Consider the following 17,578-nt stretch of genomic DNA (forward strand, 5'->3'; position numbering starts at 1 on the left):
CCCCCCAACCGTGTGCCCTTGACCCCTGCGGCCGAGGCCGCCCGCGCTGCGCCGGCCCAACTCCCCTTCCGGACCAGTCGCCGTTCCCTGGAGCGCGGGCTCCGACGCGGGTGCGGCGCGAATCACCGGCCTTCTGCCCTCGCTTAGCTAACAAGTTGAGCACCTAATCCATGTCTGGTATTGTGCTAGGCGCGCGGGGGGTTGTAAAATGTAGAACAAGACAGATATGGTTTCTGCTTTCCTCGAGGTTGACAGTCTGGGGAAAGATACTAAACTGCAAAAAAAAAAAAAAAGTATATATATATATATATCACTAATTGCAGTAAGAAAGATTGGGGGCAAAAGAAGGGTGCCAAGGCCTCTCTCCAAGGATAAGTTAGCCCTGGGCAGAGAGGAGGCAAGTGTACTCTAGGTGTGCAAAGACCGAGGCAGGATGAAGAACTGACAATGGGGGCATTGCAGGGGAAGTTGGGGACAGAGCAGCCCAGCATGGCAGGATGGCACAAGCCTCCAGGCCCTGGTGAAGACTGTCCAGGGCAATGGGGAGCCACTGCTGGGTTGGTTTGTTTGTTGGGTTTGTTGTTTGGTTGTTTTTTTTTGGGGGGGGTATTGTTTTGGTTTTGCTTTATTTTTGGCCACAGCATGAGGGATGTTAGTTCCCTAACCAGGGATCAAACCCATGTCCCTGCAGTGGAAGTGTGGCGTCCTAACCACTGGACCACCAGGGAAGTCCTACTGCTAGATTTTAAGCAGAAAAGTGAGGTCTGAGTTATGCTGGAGGGTGAAAAGATGGGGGAATAGAGGGCTGCCTGAAACTGGGGGAACTAGGTAGGAGGAGAGTCCAGGGGGAAGAAGAAAGCAGTTGGACTCAGATCTGTCAAGAAATATACTGATGCAAACTGGAGGTAGGATCGAGCCAATTTGGTGACAGATAAGCCATTTTCTGGAGAAGGAAATGGCAACCCATTCCAGTGTTCCTGCCCGGAGAATCCCACAGACAGAGGAGCCCGGCCGGCCACAGTCCATGGGGTCACCAAGAGTCAGACACGACTTAGCAAAACGGCAAAGCCATCTTCATCTATTTAATGCAAATATTAGCACTTACACGAAGCATTGTAGAAAATAGTTGATGGAAAAAAAATAAAGAAAAGGTTCAGTGAGAACCTTTGTGTGAAGAGTGTTAGTGTGTTGCCTGGCACGCAGCAGCGCTGAGTACAGAGCAGCCATTTATTGCAGCTCTTTGATATAAGAAAATTAGGTTGCCCAAGGCTATGACGCAGAGCATTGGCAGCTTCTTCTCTCCCAGCCTGGTGCTCTTTTGAATAGTGTCGTTTATTGCCTTGGTTTTCATGACTGTTTATGCTAGAAGTAAGCATTTCTGTGCCTTTTCCAAAAGCTATGGTCAGAGGTCTTATTTTCAATACCCCTGGATAGGGAGTGTTGTGAGCAATTCCATCTGGAAGATGCTGGTCCCCGGAATCATCTCAAGCTGGAGAAGGAGCTGGCATCCTCCCATGAGCATCCCATGCTCATTATTAGCCCACACACCTCAGGCTGCAGCTGCTGGTTCTTTGGATCCTCACATCCCCTCCCATCCAGCTGGCACCCTGCCCGGTGAGAATGTGAGCTGAAGTAAAGAATGCAGTCTGAGGCATGGGTGTCTGTACCTCCCTCTCAGGCCCTGAGGCCACAGAAGAGCAACCGTGCCAGAGTGTGGGGTGCAAAGAGCCCAGAAGCCCCGCCTATCCCACCGCTGCCTCTCAGGGATGCATCAGAGAGCCCCGAGTTGGCTTTGATGTTCTGGGTGCAGTGAGCCTTCATTTGTCCTGGGCTTTGTAAATTTTCAAATAGCTTATATTTTCTCGTAGTCCTCCTGAAATCCCTAGAGGAAAGTGGTGTGTGTGTGGGGGGGGGCATGCACACAGTCATGCCCAACTCTTTTTGACCCAGTGGATTGTAGCCTGCCAGGCTCCTCTGTCCATGGGGATTCTCCAGGCAAGAATACTGAAGTGGATTGCCATTTCCTACTCCAGGGGATCTTCCTGACCCGGGGATCAAACCCGTGTCTCTTGTGTCTCCTATATTGGCGGGCAGGTTCTTTACCACTAGCACCACCTGGGAAGACCTAGAGGAAAGTGGGGGGGGGGGTGGGTGGTTAAACTCTGACACTGAGGATAACAGCCACCATTGACTAGCTGTTTGGGGCAGAGACCTGGCTTTGCTGGAGTTTGAGTCCCCAGCATCTGGCACTGGCCCCAGCACTTGGTTCCCTCAGAGTTCACTAATGTTTGCTTAAGTGATTTTTTTTTAATTGTATTTATCTGGCTGCACTGGGGCCTAGTTGTGGCACGGGGTCTTTTGTGTGGTGCACACGCTCTAGCAATGGAACTCGTGCTCAGTAGCTGTGGCGCACAGGCTTGGTTTCTCTGAGGTATGTGCGATCTTAGTTCCCCAACCAGGGATCAAACCCAAGTCCCCTGCATTGCAAGGCAAATTCTTAACCTCTGGACCACCAGGGGAGTCCCTGCTTAAATGATTTTTTGAAATTCAGATATAATTCACATACCATAAAATTCACTTTTAAAATGTAAAACAATGGGGTGAAGGCTATGCAACTCTCACCATTATCTAACTCCAGGACATTCCATCGTTTAGTTGCTAAGTCATGTCTGACTCTTGGCGACCCCATGGACTGTGGCCTGCCAGGTTCCTCTGTCCATGGAGTTCTCCAGGCAGGAATACTGGAGTGGGTTGCCATTTCCTTCTCCAGGGGATCTTCCAAACCCAGGAATCAAAGCCGGGTCTTCTGCATTACAGGCAGATTCTTTACCTACTGAGCTATGAGGGAAGCCCAAAATGTTAGTTGCTCACTCGTGTCTGACTCTTTATAACCCCAAGGACCCATAGCTGTCCATGGGATTCTCCAGGCAAGAATACTGGAGTGGGTATTCTTCTCCAGGGTATATTCCTGAACCAGGGATCAAGCCCACGTCTCCTGTGCTGCAGGTGGATTCTTTACTGTCTGAGCCACCAGGGAAGCCCAGGATATTTGCATCACTCCAAAAAGAAACCCCATACTCAATGAGCAGTCCCTCCCCACTCCTGCCTCCATCCAGCCCGACAACCAGAATGATTCATATCTGATGAAACAACCCTACCAGTACTCCTAGAAACATAGTAACTAATATTTGTTGAACACAAACTAAGTGCTTTGGATAGCTTCTCAAATTTACTTTACACGTGGGTCCTCCAAGGTAAGTCTTATTCATCTCCACTTCACAGATGAGGAAACTGAAACTCAAGCTAATAAATCAGCAAAATCACACAGTTAGTAAAGGAGAGGAGCTGGGTCTTGACCCTAAAATCAGGGCATCATCCCTAAGGGAGCCAGAGGTCACTGAGCAGGCAGAGGCGAGACTCAATGGTGAGTCACACAGGCATCAGAAATTCACTGGGCACATGCCCTGGCACTGTGGGAAACAGAGAGGTGAAGAAAACCACCACAGCCTGCCCAGGGCAGGGACACAGCCCTGGGGCTTGGGAAGGTCAAGGAGAGTTTTGTGGAAGGACTGGACTGATGAAGTGGACAGGTGAAGTGGGTTCCAGTCGGCAGGGTACAGGGAAAGGACTTATGAAAACTGCAGCACAAACCTGAAGCTGGGAGGCAGGAGCAAGAGGCATACAGTGGCCCATGCTTGGTTAGGGGCGTGGCTTGCAGAGCTGGTATGGCTCATCTCCAGAGACCTGACCCACACCAGGAAAACTAGGGAACATGTCACTGTCATTCAGCACCTTCTTGGCATCCAGGGCACACCTTGACTCAAGAGAGGCGAGGGGGTCCAGGGGAACCTTCTTGTCCCCACATCACTCCTGTCTTCCACTCAATAGTGTTCATATCTTTGGCGCTGAAAATCGCGGCTCCTTGCCCAACAAGGGACTTTTGTCTTTGAATTTCCAGGTGCCAGAGGGACCAGGGAGATACAGTTCAGATGCCCTAACGTTGGTAGTTCTATGGAACCTTAATGATTAGTAGGGGGACTTCCCTGGCAGCCCAGTGGTTAAGAGTGTGAGCTCCCAATGCCAGGGACATGGATTCAATCCCTGATCGGGGAACTGAGATCCAGCATGTTGCATAGCACTGCCAAAATAATTAGAAAAAAAATGAAAAATAGGAACCTTGGGGAAAAAAAAATTCGTAGGAACATCAGGCAGGTTGTCTAATATTTCAGAACCTAAGAGGAGGACGCACGGCTGGCTCTCAACAAGGCCTGAAGGCATACATACCTTGACAGCCACAGGTGTCTGCTGAGTTCCATGGTACTGGGATCAACTCAAGGGCCCAGAGAAACAGAAGCGGTATTCCCACTTGAGGAACTTTATCTTTTTAAGTTTAACTCTTAATTTATCTGAAGAGCCTGGTCAGTTTTAGTGAAATTCACAACCCTCAAACGACTGGGGGAATCCTCCAGTTTCTTTTCTCCCTCGAAATGTGGTTTGGCAGAGTGCTCACAGCTAGGAAGGGGAGGCTATATTCATGAAGCTAGGTTCTACTGCTGTGACAGGCAGACCCCCCAGTCTAATGAAGTGCATTACTTGCCTGGGCTTCAGTACCAGGCCAGTGGACTGGTTAATGAGGCTGCCCACTCCACACCATCATCCAGGGACCAGCTAAAGGGGCTGTCTTCACCAAATGGCTGCCAAGGTGTCTTTTAAGGAATGTCTCCACTCCCAGCGGGTGGGGGTAAGGGCACAGAAAAGGCTGGGCCTGGAAATGGTGTACCTCCCTTCTGTGATTTGGAACTCATGGGCACACCTGACTGTGGGTATGGCCAGGAGATGCTGTCCAGTGTATGGGCAGGAAGGAGAGAGGAAAACAGATCCTGGTGTCTGCCCTGCTGACCGAGGTCTTAGCCTCCCTGGCTTACTTCCTGTGCTTCTGCTTGTCCTTTCTCAGGCTCCTGCAGGTTCCTGCTCTTAGCCACTGGTGGCCCCAGGCTCTTCCCTGCACCTGCTCCCATAGCAGTCCCAGATGTAGCAAGGCATGAGAAAATGATGGGCGCAAGCAGGTATTTGCTCTCTTGGACTTTTATTGAGGAAATCTGATAACGGGGCATGTGACAAGGAAATCCAGAGGTAAAAGGTCATGGAGAGAAGGGCCAGAAAGACCAAACTTTACTAACACGGGAGGAGAGACTCAGTGCCCAGAAGGCCAGAAGAGAGGAACAAAGCAGAGAGGGATGCTGAGTCATCACTTCCCCAGGTCAAGCAGCTTTCCAGCACCTGTGCAGGAGCTTCTAACACTAAACTGACTTTTATTTTGGTAATATGAGTGAGTCTTTGTTCCTGAAACAGCACTAAAACAAGACCCAGCTTGGCAGAGCCAGCCAGCTCTCCACAAAGGTCGTTCTCCCCTTCTATGGTACAAGGGCCCTGCCGAGGAGCATCTGCCAGCCAGGGACTATGTTGTCCATCTCCCCCACACCACTTTGCTGCTGGCTGGGGCCAGATTCTCATGGAAGGAATGTGAGCAGGAGTGATTATAATGTCACTTCTGGGCTGAAGCAGTTAAGAAGTAAGGGTGACTTTCTTCCCTTTTTACTAATGAAGTCAAAAAAATCACAAAGCAGACTTGTGCAAAGCAGTAATGGTGGCCTGTTTCAGAGCAGCATCAGAGCAGAGTGGCAGGGACAGCCTGAGGGGGTCAGAAGATTGGCTACATGCAGGGGGTGGAACAAACAAGTTAATATATCGAGGATAACAGAGCTGTGTTTCTCACTGAAAGGAGGGAGGTAGCAATGTGAAAAGGGGGCAGCTAGAATAAACCTTGTGGTACTGAGCTTGTAGTTTCAAACTGCAACTGTCGGTGTTAACTCGTGGCTTACAATATAAAGACGCAGAAATAAAGACAGATATTAAGTTCTGTCTACTGAGAGGGCCTGGGAGCAGCAACACCTGAGTGAGAAGCACACCTAGTACCTAGATATTTGTTTCTAAATACCATTCTCGAATGAGAAAGGACCCCAGAGAAGTGACTGATCCCAGGGAAGGTACAAGGCAAGTCGAGAACATTATGCTTTGAAGGAAGTTCTCAAAGAATGACAGGGAGGGGACTTCCTTGGTGTTCCAATGGTTAAGGCTTCTTGCTCCCACGGCAGGGGGCCGAGGATTAATCCCTGGTCAGGGAACTAGATCCCACATGCCACAACTAAGTGTTCATATGCCACAAGTAAGACCTGGCACAGCCAACTAAATTAATTTAAAAAAAAAAAAAAAAGTGATGAGGAGAGGACAAAAGAGCACAGAAGTTAGTTTGAAGGAGTTCCCACCAGCCAATAGGGACAATTTGAGCATCAAAATAATGACAATAATAGATTATAATCCACTGATTAAAATACAAATCCATGATTCCACAAAAACATAGTTAAACAGAGAGAAGGGAAAGCCAATGAATAAATGTAGGAGGAAAAATGAAAACCAAAGATTACCATTTGGCAAACACTAAAGTTATTTAGTCAAGGGACATCAATGGGTGATAAGCATAGTAGATGAAACTGGGTGGGGAACAGTATTTTTACATAGTCTTCAAATATTTCCACACATATACCTATTAATCACAAACAAAAAAGAAAATTTATAGTGGAGAAACCTAGCAGGCATCATCTTAGTCAAAGGATCGATATTATCATCTGTCGTTTGACAAATAAAGATCATGTGACACCCAGTAGGAGACAATGACATCACTAATGTGATATCCCAAAGAGGTGCATCCTGAATCTAAGCATGCGGAAGTATGGACAAACCCACACTAAGACACGTTCTGCAAAATGACTTCAGGAAGGTCAAGGGCATCAAACTGAAGGAAAGACTTAGGAGCTGCTCCATGTCGAGGTGGGGAGAGCCATGGCAAGTGGGTACAACTCATGATCCCAGATGAGGTCTTTTTGTCACAGAGAACATCACTGGGCGTTTGGCACAGGCGGTAAGGGGTGTCTGGGGGAAGGGTGTGTCAGGATTCTTACTACTTTTCTGTAAGTCTGAAACTGTTTCAAAATAAAAATTTTTTTAAAAAAAGAAGCCAGAATATCTTCTCCACCCTCTCTTGTCCCATCCACTAGCAGGATACAGAGGACCTGCTAGTCTGAGGTCCCAGGCCCAGTGATAATAGCTGTATGAGGGAAGGAGTTCCTTAACTCCAAATGCATGACAGCCACCCCACCCCCCACCACCTTCCTGGTCAGGTGCATGACTTTGGACTTCCTATGAGCAATAAACAAACTTCTATTGTCTTTAGCCACTGAGCTGGGGGAGAAGGGACCTTTTCCTGCATTATCCTAACTCATGGGACTTACTCAACAGCCTGCTCTGCTCTCCACTTGGGGTCCCACAGACACCCCAGGGAAACATCTTGTCCCCAAACCTGCCAGCCGCTCATCACTATCCTAGCCAGAGACCCAGCATCGCTGACACTTCTCTCCCTCTGCATCGCCCCACACCCAGTCAAGCCCACTTCCTGTGTCACCCTGGAGCTTCACGCCCACCAGGCCTGCCTCGGCCATCTTCCCCTCACCAGGGCCATTGTCACTGGTTCTCTAGCCTCCATTCCAATCTTTTCTCCACTAAGCATGGCAAGACATATGTGCAGTTCCACAATTCCTTGTCCCAGTGCCTGCTGCCCTCAATCTGGACACCCTCCCTGCTTCCAGCCCGTCTGGTAAACACCTAGTCTCCCCTCAGAGTTCAACTCATGAGTCACCTGGATGAATCCTTGCTTGATCCTCTGTCCTTGAGGCCCCTGGACACAGTCTTCCATCTGAACAGGGCAAAGAGGCCCTGCTTGCTCCACTAATCAGGGTGGGGGCGGGCACGCACCCGTCTCCCCAGCATAGCCTGAGCTCCTTGCACCCACACATGCTGGAATAAATCCTCTCCCCTCCCACCCGCAGCCAAGTCAGACCCCAGCCCTCCTTCGCCACCCGTTAATTCACTACAGGCTTTCACTCAAACTATTAAAACATTTGCCCTCTGGCCCCTTTCCTAATCCACACAGAGGAGAATCACTGTCTCTGGAGTATTCTGTGGTTGCCCAGAGCTGGCACTCAACAAACAGATATTGGAACAAAGTACTCAGAGCAATTCTCTCTGCTTAGATTAGAGCCCCACCCCATTTCACTTCTGCCTCAGTTGTTCCCAAACTGCATTCAACCTGTCAATGATTTAACAATTATTTCTTGATGGCTGGCGCACACGAGGCCCTGGGCACACAGTACATTTGCCTGACTCCAGGGGTTGGTCTTAGCTCCTAGGGGCCACCGTGGCCTTGTTCACCTTTGAACTCCCCAACTCCTGTCCATCCCCAGGCCTGGCACATCTAGGCACCCTGTAAACATCTGCTACGAGGCCAAGACCACTACTGACCCAGGCCTGCAAGCCCATCCAGGGCTGACAGGCACTGTTACCAGCTACTAGGACTAGTCTGACACAAGAGTGTCCTGTGAGACCAAACCCCACTGAGACAGCAGGACAGAAAGTATGGACTTCTGTGCCTGGAGCTTTTCTATTCCCCATTCAACTCTTGAAACAAAGAAAGAAAAAAGAATCTGCCATATAAGGACCCATCCCTTGGAGGTCCTGTTTATTTCTGAACCCCAACCAGACAGCCCAGCAAGACACATTCCACCCCTCAACTCCACCCCAGATCCCTGAGGCCCATTTCATGGGCTGGAAAACTAAGGCACTGTGTCTGAGTGCCCCAGAGGTCAGGGCACCTAACATATGAAAAGCCGGGAGTCCTGGCTTTCAGGGATGCCACTGCTGGTCCACGGAACAGGACGATACTCTTTTTCTTGCACCTCTGGTCTTTGGAGCAGAGCCCCTCTGCTGAGGTTTCCCAAGGAAGCCCCAGTGCTCTGTCAGCCCCATGCTGACCAAGGGCAGAGAGGAGCCAAGGCCCCAGGGAAGATGCTGCTCCAGGTGGCCAGCAATCATCAGGTGACAGGGGACAGACTCAAAACCAGGACTGGGCCTGTCTTCCAGCCAGGATCTGTCTGTCAGGACCAGGGCTGTTGTACGGCTGTCCTGAGCTCCCCAGAAGGGAAGGAACAGAGCTGAGTTTACTGTCAGGGGGCAGAAAGAGAAAGCACCCCAAAACGGGCTGCCTGGTAACAGATCCCTGGAGGCTAAAGAGAAGTTTGGTCCAGACTCCAGAGCTGAGCAAGGTGGATAGTAAAGGGGAGGCAACTGGGCCCTGGTGGGGCCCGTCTGGATCCTGAGGCCGCCAGCATCAGCCCTCCCCACGCCATCAAAGGGCTGCTCGCCCCCGCAGAGGGTTGACACAGCTTCAGAGCTTGCTCCGCAGGGCCTCTGCGGGGGGCCGCTGCAGCCGCCACACCACCCTCACTGGCTCGGAGGCGCGGTCAAGCTGGCGGAAGCCGCCCGGGTCGCCCCTCTGGCTGTACTGCTGCAGGGCCGGCTGGAGCACCGTGATGGGGATGCTGAAGTTCAGGTGGGGGTATGTGGCTCCCGTGTTATTGTCCCGGGTGTTGCTGGCGACGATGCCTGCTCAGGAGACAGAGAGGAAAAGAGGCTGTGAGCAAAGGCGCAGGAAAATGAGGGAGACCCACCTAGGCTGGTGGGGGGCGGGGGTGCTGAATACCCCTCACAGTCACAGACGCAGGCCCCTCATGCCCCAGTCCTCCTTCCTGGCTTTACTTTCTCCCTAACACTATCAGTATCTGATACACTATGTCTCACTTATTTTGTTATTTTTCTCTCCAATTTCTGTTATCTTTCAGCTCCATGAGGGCCGCGCTGCTGTTTTGTTCATAATCTCCCCAGGACCTGGAAGAGTGCCTGGCACAGCGGGACCTCAACATGTACTTGTTGAGTGAAAGAATAAATGAATCAGACTCACACGTAAGTTTCGGGTGGCCAGCTCAGTGCATGTGTATGAATTTTTTGAAGACAATTCTAGGCTTACAGAAGTCTTGCCCAAATAGTACAGAGTTCCTGTACATCCTGCACCCAGCTTTTCCTTATGTCACCACACCACATTGATCAAAACCAAGAAATTAAGCTTGGTGAAATGCTATTAACTAAAGTACAGAACTCACTTGGATGGACCAGGGTTTGCACTAATGCTCTTTTTCTGATCCAGGATCTCACGTGGCATTTAGTCATCGTGTCTCCTAGGTCTCCTCCTATCTGAGTCACTTCCAGTGTCTCTTTATCTTTCACAGCCTTGACACTTTGAAGAGTGCAGATCAGTTATTCTGTAGAATGTCCCTCAATTTGGGTTGACCTGATGTTTTCTCACAATTAAGACTGAGGTGATAGGGCATGCCTGGTTGTCCAGTGGTTAAAAATTTGGCTTACAATACAAGGGACACCAGTTTGATCCCTGGTCGGGGAAGATCCCCTATGCTATGGGGTAACTAGGCCCATGTGCTACAACTACTGAGCCTCATTTATTCTCCTACATTTATTAGTAGAAACTCTTCCATAAGGGAAAGCTATCCCTTGTCTCCATTTTGAAATTCATTCAATATTAACTTATATTAGTATAGACTCATGAGTATTCATTCTTTTCTTTGGTAGCAATCCAATACTACTGCTATTTGTTTTGTTGCTCAAATTGTTCCAACAGGAGCTCTTTCACATCAGCTCTTGGGTTTTTCAACATTTGACATGCTCATCATTTTGTTTTTCTTAGAGTTTCCTTCCTTTCCAGCACCACAAAGCAGCCCTGGAATCAGTCAGTTCCTGGTTCTTTTTATTAGAGAATGACTCTTAGAAACCAAGATCTGGACTCTCAGCATGCTCATTGCAACTGGAGTGTCACTGGCTTCTAGCCCCTCTCAGCAGACCGAGATAAGAGACGTATATACACACACACAGACTCATGCATACACACATTTATATTTATCTCTGTATCTGCTTATCTGCATACTTCCTTTAGAAGGTCAACCAGTATATGGGACAAAGATGGAATGCAGACTAGGATGAATGTACCTAACTGTATTTCAAATGAATCGCATAACCATTCTGAAGGGGAAGGAGCTAATCTAAGAAACTTTGGAAAACAGCCTTTTGACTGGACACTTTAAGGCTAATGAACGGTACTTGCTCAAATATTGTCTTCTAGTTGGTAACTCTGTTTCTCACAGGGATGTGGTTAGGAATTCTGAAGGTACTAGTTTTTTTGTACACTACAGTTGAAGAAATAAGTGTATCTACTGCAGCTAGCAACAGAAAGAACCGTTTCTCACTGAGGGAGAAAGCAGTCAGAAATAAGGAAAGGGGAAGGCTTGCATGAACGCTGTGTGCTGGACTGCAGGTGGAGGTATCCATATGGACTCGTGGTTGGCTTTTTTTTTTAACAGATAAACAGATTAAAAAAAAAACTTGAGTTAACAAAATTTTTAAATTGAAAGATTTAACAAATATTAAAAAAAAAAAAAGAGTTCACACTTTCTTGTGAAAAACTGTAAAGTCAGCCAGTGTTAGGCCCACATATCTTTGTAACGAGGCAAGAATGTGCTAGAGTTGAGTGTTGTTCCCCCTGTTTGTCCTTTGCCTTCCATTCACTGAAGATATTCACTCACTCACTCACTCACTTTACCTGCCCAACTGGTAGGTTGGGCTTTTGAGCTTGTGACCCTTGGATGACTCATTCAACTATTGAGTTTCACAGATCAAATGATATTAAGTGACTTACCCAAGGTCGTGGAGTGCCTTAGTGGCAGAGAAAGGACTAGAACTCAGATCTCTTCCCTCCAAGCCCAGCATCCATCCTCTCTGACCTCAGAAGCACAACAGTCCAAAAACCTTGACTAATTACCCCTGGGCATAAGGCCCATCATCTTTCCAGACAGAGGGTGGCTCCCAGGGCTGGCCACTGAGCACTCATCGGGGGGGACTGAGGCTCTGGCCAGGGGAAGGCTGGGAGAGAGCCGAGGAGCTGGTTACCCAGGAGGTCCCCGGAGCAGGCAGAGAAGATAGGTCCCCCGCTGGAGCCACCATGCACGGCACACGTGGTCTGCAGCATCACCGGTGTGTCATCCACCTGCACCACAGCCGACAGGATGCCTGAGGTCACCGAGGGCCCGCAAGCCTGGCCGAAGACACCGAAGCCCACTACATTGACAGCCTCACCTGCCAGGGAAGGAAGGAGGGTTAAACTGGGCAGCCTCCTCCATCTGGCAGAACTCACACACTCGCCAAGCCCCGCAGCCGGTCCTCTCCAAATTTCCAAACCCTGTCTGCCTTTCTAGTTTCTGCTCAGATGCCTGTTGCCTCCATGAGAACTTTCCCCAGCCCCCTACAGAAAGAGGTCAGGACCTCCACTGTATCTGCTCCATCATTTCTCTTCAGCCCTCATTCCCCTTCTGGACTGGGGAGTCACTTTTTAGGATTCCTAGCATCTAGCAGACACGACTGAGCGACTTCACGTTCACTTTTCACTTTCATGCATTGGGGGAGGAAATGGCAACCCACTCCAGTGTTCTTGCCTGGAGAATCCCAGGGACGGAGGAGCCTGGTGGGCTGCTGTCTATGGGGTCGCACAGAGTCGGACACGACGGAAGTGACTTAGCAGCAGTAGCAGCAGCATCCAGCCAGGGGCTCAATACATGTTTGTGGCATTAACACCCAACTCCTGGGACTAAAAAGTCTATTGATGAAAATAAAACGCTCACAATGACTACAAAATGGGCACCACCACCTTCCTTTACCAAGTGCTTTACAGGCAATATCTCACCCAGTCCTCACGAGACCTAGCAGTAAGTAGCATTATCCCCATTTTACAAATGTGGAAACCTAGACAAAGAATATCAAGTTGCCTGTCCAAGGACACAGGGCTAGTAAGTGGCAGAAGAGATGCCAATGCAGTGAGCTCATAATCCTTGTTACGTTATAACAAATCACATCCACAAACCAAAACATCTGGTACTTCTGTGGCAGCATCACAAGGCCTTTTACTCAAATCATGCCACTGGAGCCTCACAGACCAGCCTGCAGTGTTATACGGAGTCCTCAAGGTTCAGCACCTCCACACTACACTGCTGCAGGGCCTAAGGAAAAAGACATGCTTTACCTTTCGCTGGGATTCCACCTGCCCCCCAGCACCATGGGCATGCTGAGCACAGCAGGGAGGCCTCTAAGAGCAACTCCAGCCAAAGCACTGTAACCAGGATGCAACAAGGTGCCAGCTTGACTTATTATTCCAGCAGGGGTGGGGAAGGAAGCTGACCTGGGGGGCTGGCCCCTGATCTGTAGGCTTGATGTGCCCAACACTGATTTTCCAAGGTCCTTTCCTGACCAAAGGGACCCTTTGTTCTTTACCTTCGTGGAAATGCTCAGCCGGCACAGGTACAGGGACACCATCTAGGTCCTCCTCCAGGCTCACAACTGCTATGTCATAGGGAGACGTCTCCTGGGTGGCAAACACCACACGACCCCAGATTATGGCACTCCTGAATACAACAGAAACAAAATGACAGGTTAGCTCTCCCAACCTTTAGCACCGGGAGGAAGCAAAATAATGAGTAATAGTAAAAATCATTAACTTAGGACTCAAAAGATTTGGTGTTAGCCCTGGAACCTATCCCCAAGCAACTCTGGGCACATCACTTAGCTGTTCTGTGGGATTTCCAAACATGCTTTACCAAGTGCAGAGTACCTCTATATACAGGTTCCTGCACATTGTCATGATCACAGACACCCAGCACCCAGGGAGCACTGTGGGCCAGGCCTGGTGTTAATGTTATATGGACATCATTTCATTTAGTCCTCAGAGCAGCCCCATGAACTAGACACTGGTATTATCTCCATTTCAGATGGTGCTTTTGAGGCCTAGAGAGGTTGAGTAAATATATCTCACAGTCACACGGTTAGTGGGAGAAGGCAATGGCACCCCAATCCAGTACTCTTGCCTGGAAAATCCCATGGACGGAGGAGTCTGGTGGGCTGCGTCTGTGGGGTCGCACAGAGCCGGACACAACTGAAGCGACCTGGCAGCAGCAGCAGCACACAGTTAGTGGGAGGAGCCAGGGCTGATTTTCCCAGGGTCTTCCTTTTCCGCCTCATTTGATACCAACAGTCTCGTCATTTAGTGGGACAGACATGATACAATTTCATCCTCTGGGTCCGTGTTTATATAGATGCTAGCAGTTCTATAGCTCTTACTATGTGGCAGTAAGAAGACTTCACATGTCAATTCCTGGGAAAGCAGCTTAGACAGATTAAGCACATTGCCCAAGATTATGCATGGCTGCCTGTTACACACACTGCAGGAATAGCTTCCAGTAGACCTGGTATGTTCCCTAGGACCAAGAGTATGTTGGGGTGGGGGACAGTGGGAGGGGGGAGGAATTGCGGACCACACACAGAGGAAAATTCTCAGTATCAGTCTTCCCTATAAAGTCATGGCCATCCTGTTGATTGTCAGAGGGGACTTCTATGGCAAAGCGAGGCTGGGTTAACCTTGGAAGTTCAGTAGAGGCGTTTGGGAAGATCTGGGCTGAGAAGTTGGGTTGGACCATGTACAGGAGAACAACAACATTAACACCAAGGTGCTATAGTGCTTTGCTTTGGCCTAGGTAAAGCCCCTGGGATTACAGAAGAAACAGAAAGAACACGTATTAGAAAATCAAGCCAAGAAGCCAAGGCTGCCGACTCCACTGTCAAGAGCAAGTGAAAGTACATGACAGCAAGAGTGCTTTCCTTGCAGAGAGGGGAAAAATGACTGTCTGAAGTCTTAAACTGGCGGCCAAGACCACCCCACAACTGTTCAAAATATACCTATTTGCCTGGGCCCCACTCTAATACTCTAATTAGGTGGAACCCCGTATCTGTCATTCTGATCCAGAAGGGATGTTCTGGTTAAGATCTAAGAGATAAACCAAGTAAGAGCAACAGGCTCCTCTCCTACTCCAGGAGGGTGGCACCCTGGGCCCCTGGCACTTCAGTAGGCATTCAGGGGAAAGAGAACAGGGTTAGGAAGACTCCATTCAAGGGACTCTGGTGTGTGGGTGCAAGGCTGAGACAGAGGAGTTGCCCAGAAGGAATTCAGACTGGGAGTGGGAGCTCAATGATGCTGAGCCAGGGATGCTGAACACCAACACAGACCTTCAGAGTTGCTTGGCATCTTGCCCAAGACCCATTCACCCTCTGCCAGGAGGCACAGAACTCCCTACTCTGGGGTTCTGAGTGCCAAGGATGAGAGAAGGGTCCCAGGGCCCTACACACAGTGTACCACCAAGGCATGAGCCTGAGACCAGAAGGCCTCCGTAGTTCTCAGGATTATGACCTGAGGCCTGGGATCTAGACCTGACAGCTGGTGAGGGAGTGGAGTGCCGGCAACCTTGAGGGCCTTACTTGGGGGTGGTGGAGCGCACCAGGACCCTCGCCGTCTCCCGAGGGGCCACATGCCGGCAGGTCACCACGAGACGGGGCGCCACGGCCACTCCGGAGCCCCAGACAGAACCACATTCCACCAGCACGGCCGCAGCTGCCCATGGGGGCCCGGGGTCTCGGTATCGGAGGGGCAGGCCCCACGGGGCACCCATTTCAGGCGGTAGGAAGGCAGCCAGGGCGGCAGTGTCGGGGTGAAGTCGGCAGAGGGCGGCTCGGGCGACGCTGAGCAGTGGCGCGGCGGCGCAGAGCAGCGTGAGGCCCACCCACTCGCGGGCCTTCCAGCAGAGGGGTGCAGCCACCAGCGCCACCAACGCCCCCGCGGGCCGCGACGCGAACACGCCTCCGCCCTCCGTGCCTGGCAGGCAGCGGGCATCGGTGAGCAGCAGCGGGCCGGCCGAGTTGCTGAGCACGCCGCGGCTGAGCGTATTGAGAAAGATGTCCGGGCAGAAGGCCCCGAACGGGGAGCCGCAAGCCAGGAGCGGTGCGCCCTTGGGCACGTCCCCGAGAGGCGCCACGGCCAACACCGGCCCTCGCTCCTCCGCCTCCTTCTCCGTCTCCGGCCGCACGCGAAGCAGCGCGAACCACCCCAGCGCTCTCAGCTGGTCTTCCTCCTCCTCCTCCGACACCTCATCATCCGGTGCGGCGTTTGCGAATCGCCACTGTTCCGCCCCCTCGCCGCCGAAGAGGTGTGCGAAGTGGCTCCGGAAGGCTGGGCAGCTCAACAGCAGCAGAAGCTCGGCGGGGCGCGGGGGCTGCAGTGGCCGCCCGCCGGGCCGGGCGGGCGGGCCGGGTTCCAGGCCGGCGCACTGGGGCGTGCACAACCCGGGGCGACCCAGCTCCGCGCGGCCTGCCGGACTCGCGGCGGTTGAGCCCCACTGCACGTGCAGGCGCAGGTCGTCGCCGCAACTGTCGCCGGGCAGGAAGGCGGCGCTCGCCGCGGTCAGCGCCCCGCTGCCGGCCCGCAGGAAGGGGGTGAAGATGCCCCCATGGCACAGCACCAAGCCCGGGCGACGGTTCAGGATCACCCCGCTGCAGCTCCACGAGCCTGCCTCCGGCTGCCCTGCCCGGGAGGCGCTCACCACGCAGCCCGCCTGCTCAGCTGCCCTCATGGCGGGCCCCCACTGCCGCCCCATGGCCTCCGGAACGGCACACCGAGGGCTTCCTGGAGAACGAGCGAGCGAGCAAGGACCACGACCGATCCCGCTGACCCCACGTAGCACCACCCAAAGCTGGAAGCAAGAGGCGCAAGCACTGTCCCAGGGCTTCCTGGTCCGGGCGTATTGGCTAAACCCCATTGGCTGGGCAAGGGGCCGAGTCCTGATTGGCTGCTGAGGCTAACCCCGCCTTTCCCCGCCCTAGGCCGTTCAGGTCACCTGCGCAATGTAAGCGGGAGCTGTAGGATCGAGGACGAGCCCCGGGAGAGTGACAGGAATGTGGCCTTTACCCGGAGAAAAGGGCGTGCTGGTCCCTCGGAGCCTAGTCTCGTCTCTGTCCGCTGAGCTGCAGGAAAGGGAATACAAATATGTGCTGCCGTGCGTAGACTTGCCCAGTCCCTAACGGGTCCTGTCAGTATCTGCCCAGGTGTAGGAGACATCTGACCTCTGATCCCTGGGATAAGACGGGCAAAGAAGCCGTTCAGTACTTTGAAATTTTGTAAGTAAACTGTACAGCAATCCACTAGGAGATAATAGAGCTCATAAGATTACAACTCGGGTCTTTTGATGCCAAAGACCACACTACCAATCTCATGGAAACTGGATTTGCTCAAAATAAAACTGGCCTTCAAAACTATGATAAACAGTTGTTTAGTTGCTAAGTAGCATCCGACTTTTTGTGAACCCATGGACTGTAGCCCGCCTGGCTCCTCTCTCCTTGGGATTTCCCAGGCAAGAATACTGGAATGGGTTGCCATTTCCTCCTCCAGGGGATCTTCCCCACCCAGGTCTCTCGCATTTCCTGCATTGGCAGGCAGATTCTTTACCACTGAGCCACCAGGGAAGCCAGGATAAACAGTAGCTGAAGTCAAAGTTTTAAGTTACACAACCCTATAGTTGGCAGTATATACATTTCCTATAATGACATTTATACGGTTTATAGTATTTATCTAGGTTGCTGCTGCTAAGTCACTTCAGTTGTGTCCGACTCTGTGCAACCCCATGGACTGTAG

General features: G+C 51.2%; 1 protein-coding gene and 1 long non-coding RNA gene across 2 annotated transcripts; one reads left to right on the forward strand and one right to left on the reverse strand.

The window, feature by feature from the left end:
• The first annotated feature begins 3 nt into the window (after positions 1–3).
• LOC148775950 (uncharacterized) lies at positions 4–9,912 on the forward strand. Its single transcript, XR_016038733.1, has 3 exons — positions 4–154; positions 4,955–5,066; positions 9,792–9,912. It is a non-coding gene; the product is annotated as an uncharacterized LOC148775950 (long non-coding RNA).
• On the reverse strand, positions 6,948–17,132 carry TYSND1 (trypsin like peroxisomal matrix peptidase 1). Its single transcript, XM_055425551.2, has 4 exons — positions 15,373–17,132; positions 13,339–13,469; positions 11,965–12,150; positions 6,948–9,555 (listed from the first exon to the last, which is right to left on the reverse strand). The coding sequence occupies exons 1-4, from the start codon at positions 16,704–16,706 to the stop codon at positions 9,338–9,340; spliced, it is 1,869 nt and encodes a 622-aa protein (XP_055281526.2). The 5' UTR covers positions 16,707–17,132; the 3' UTR covers positions 6,948–9,337.
• Between the last annotated feature and the right edge of the window lie 446 nt (positions 17,133–17,578).

The sequence above is a fragment of the Moschus berezovskii genome, chromosome 12 (assembly GCF_049115385.1).
Source record: "Moschus berezovskii isolate FMDL1 chromosome 12, NW_MosBer_1.0, whole genome shotgun sequence".
Taxonomy (NCBI): Eukaryota; Metazoa; Chordata; class Mammalia; order Artiodactyla; family Moschidae; genus Moschus; species Moschus berezovskii.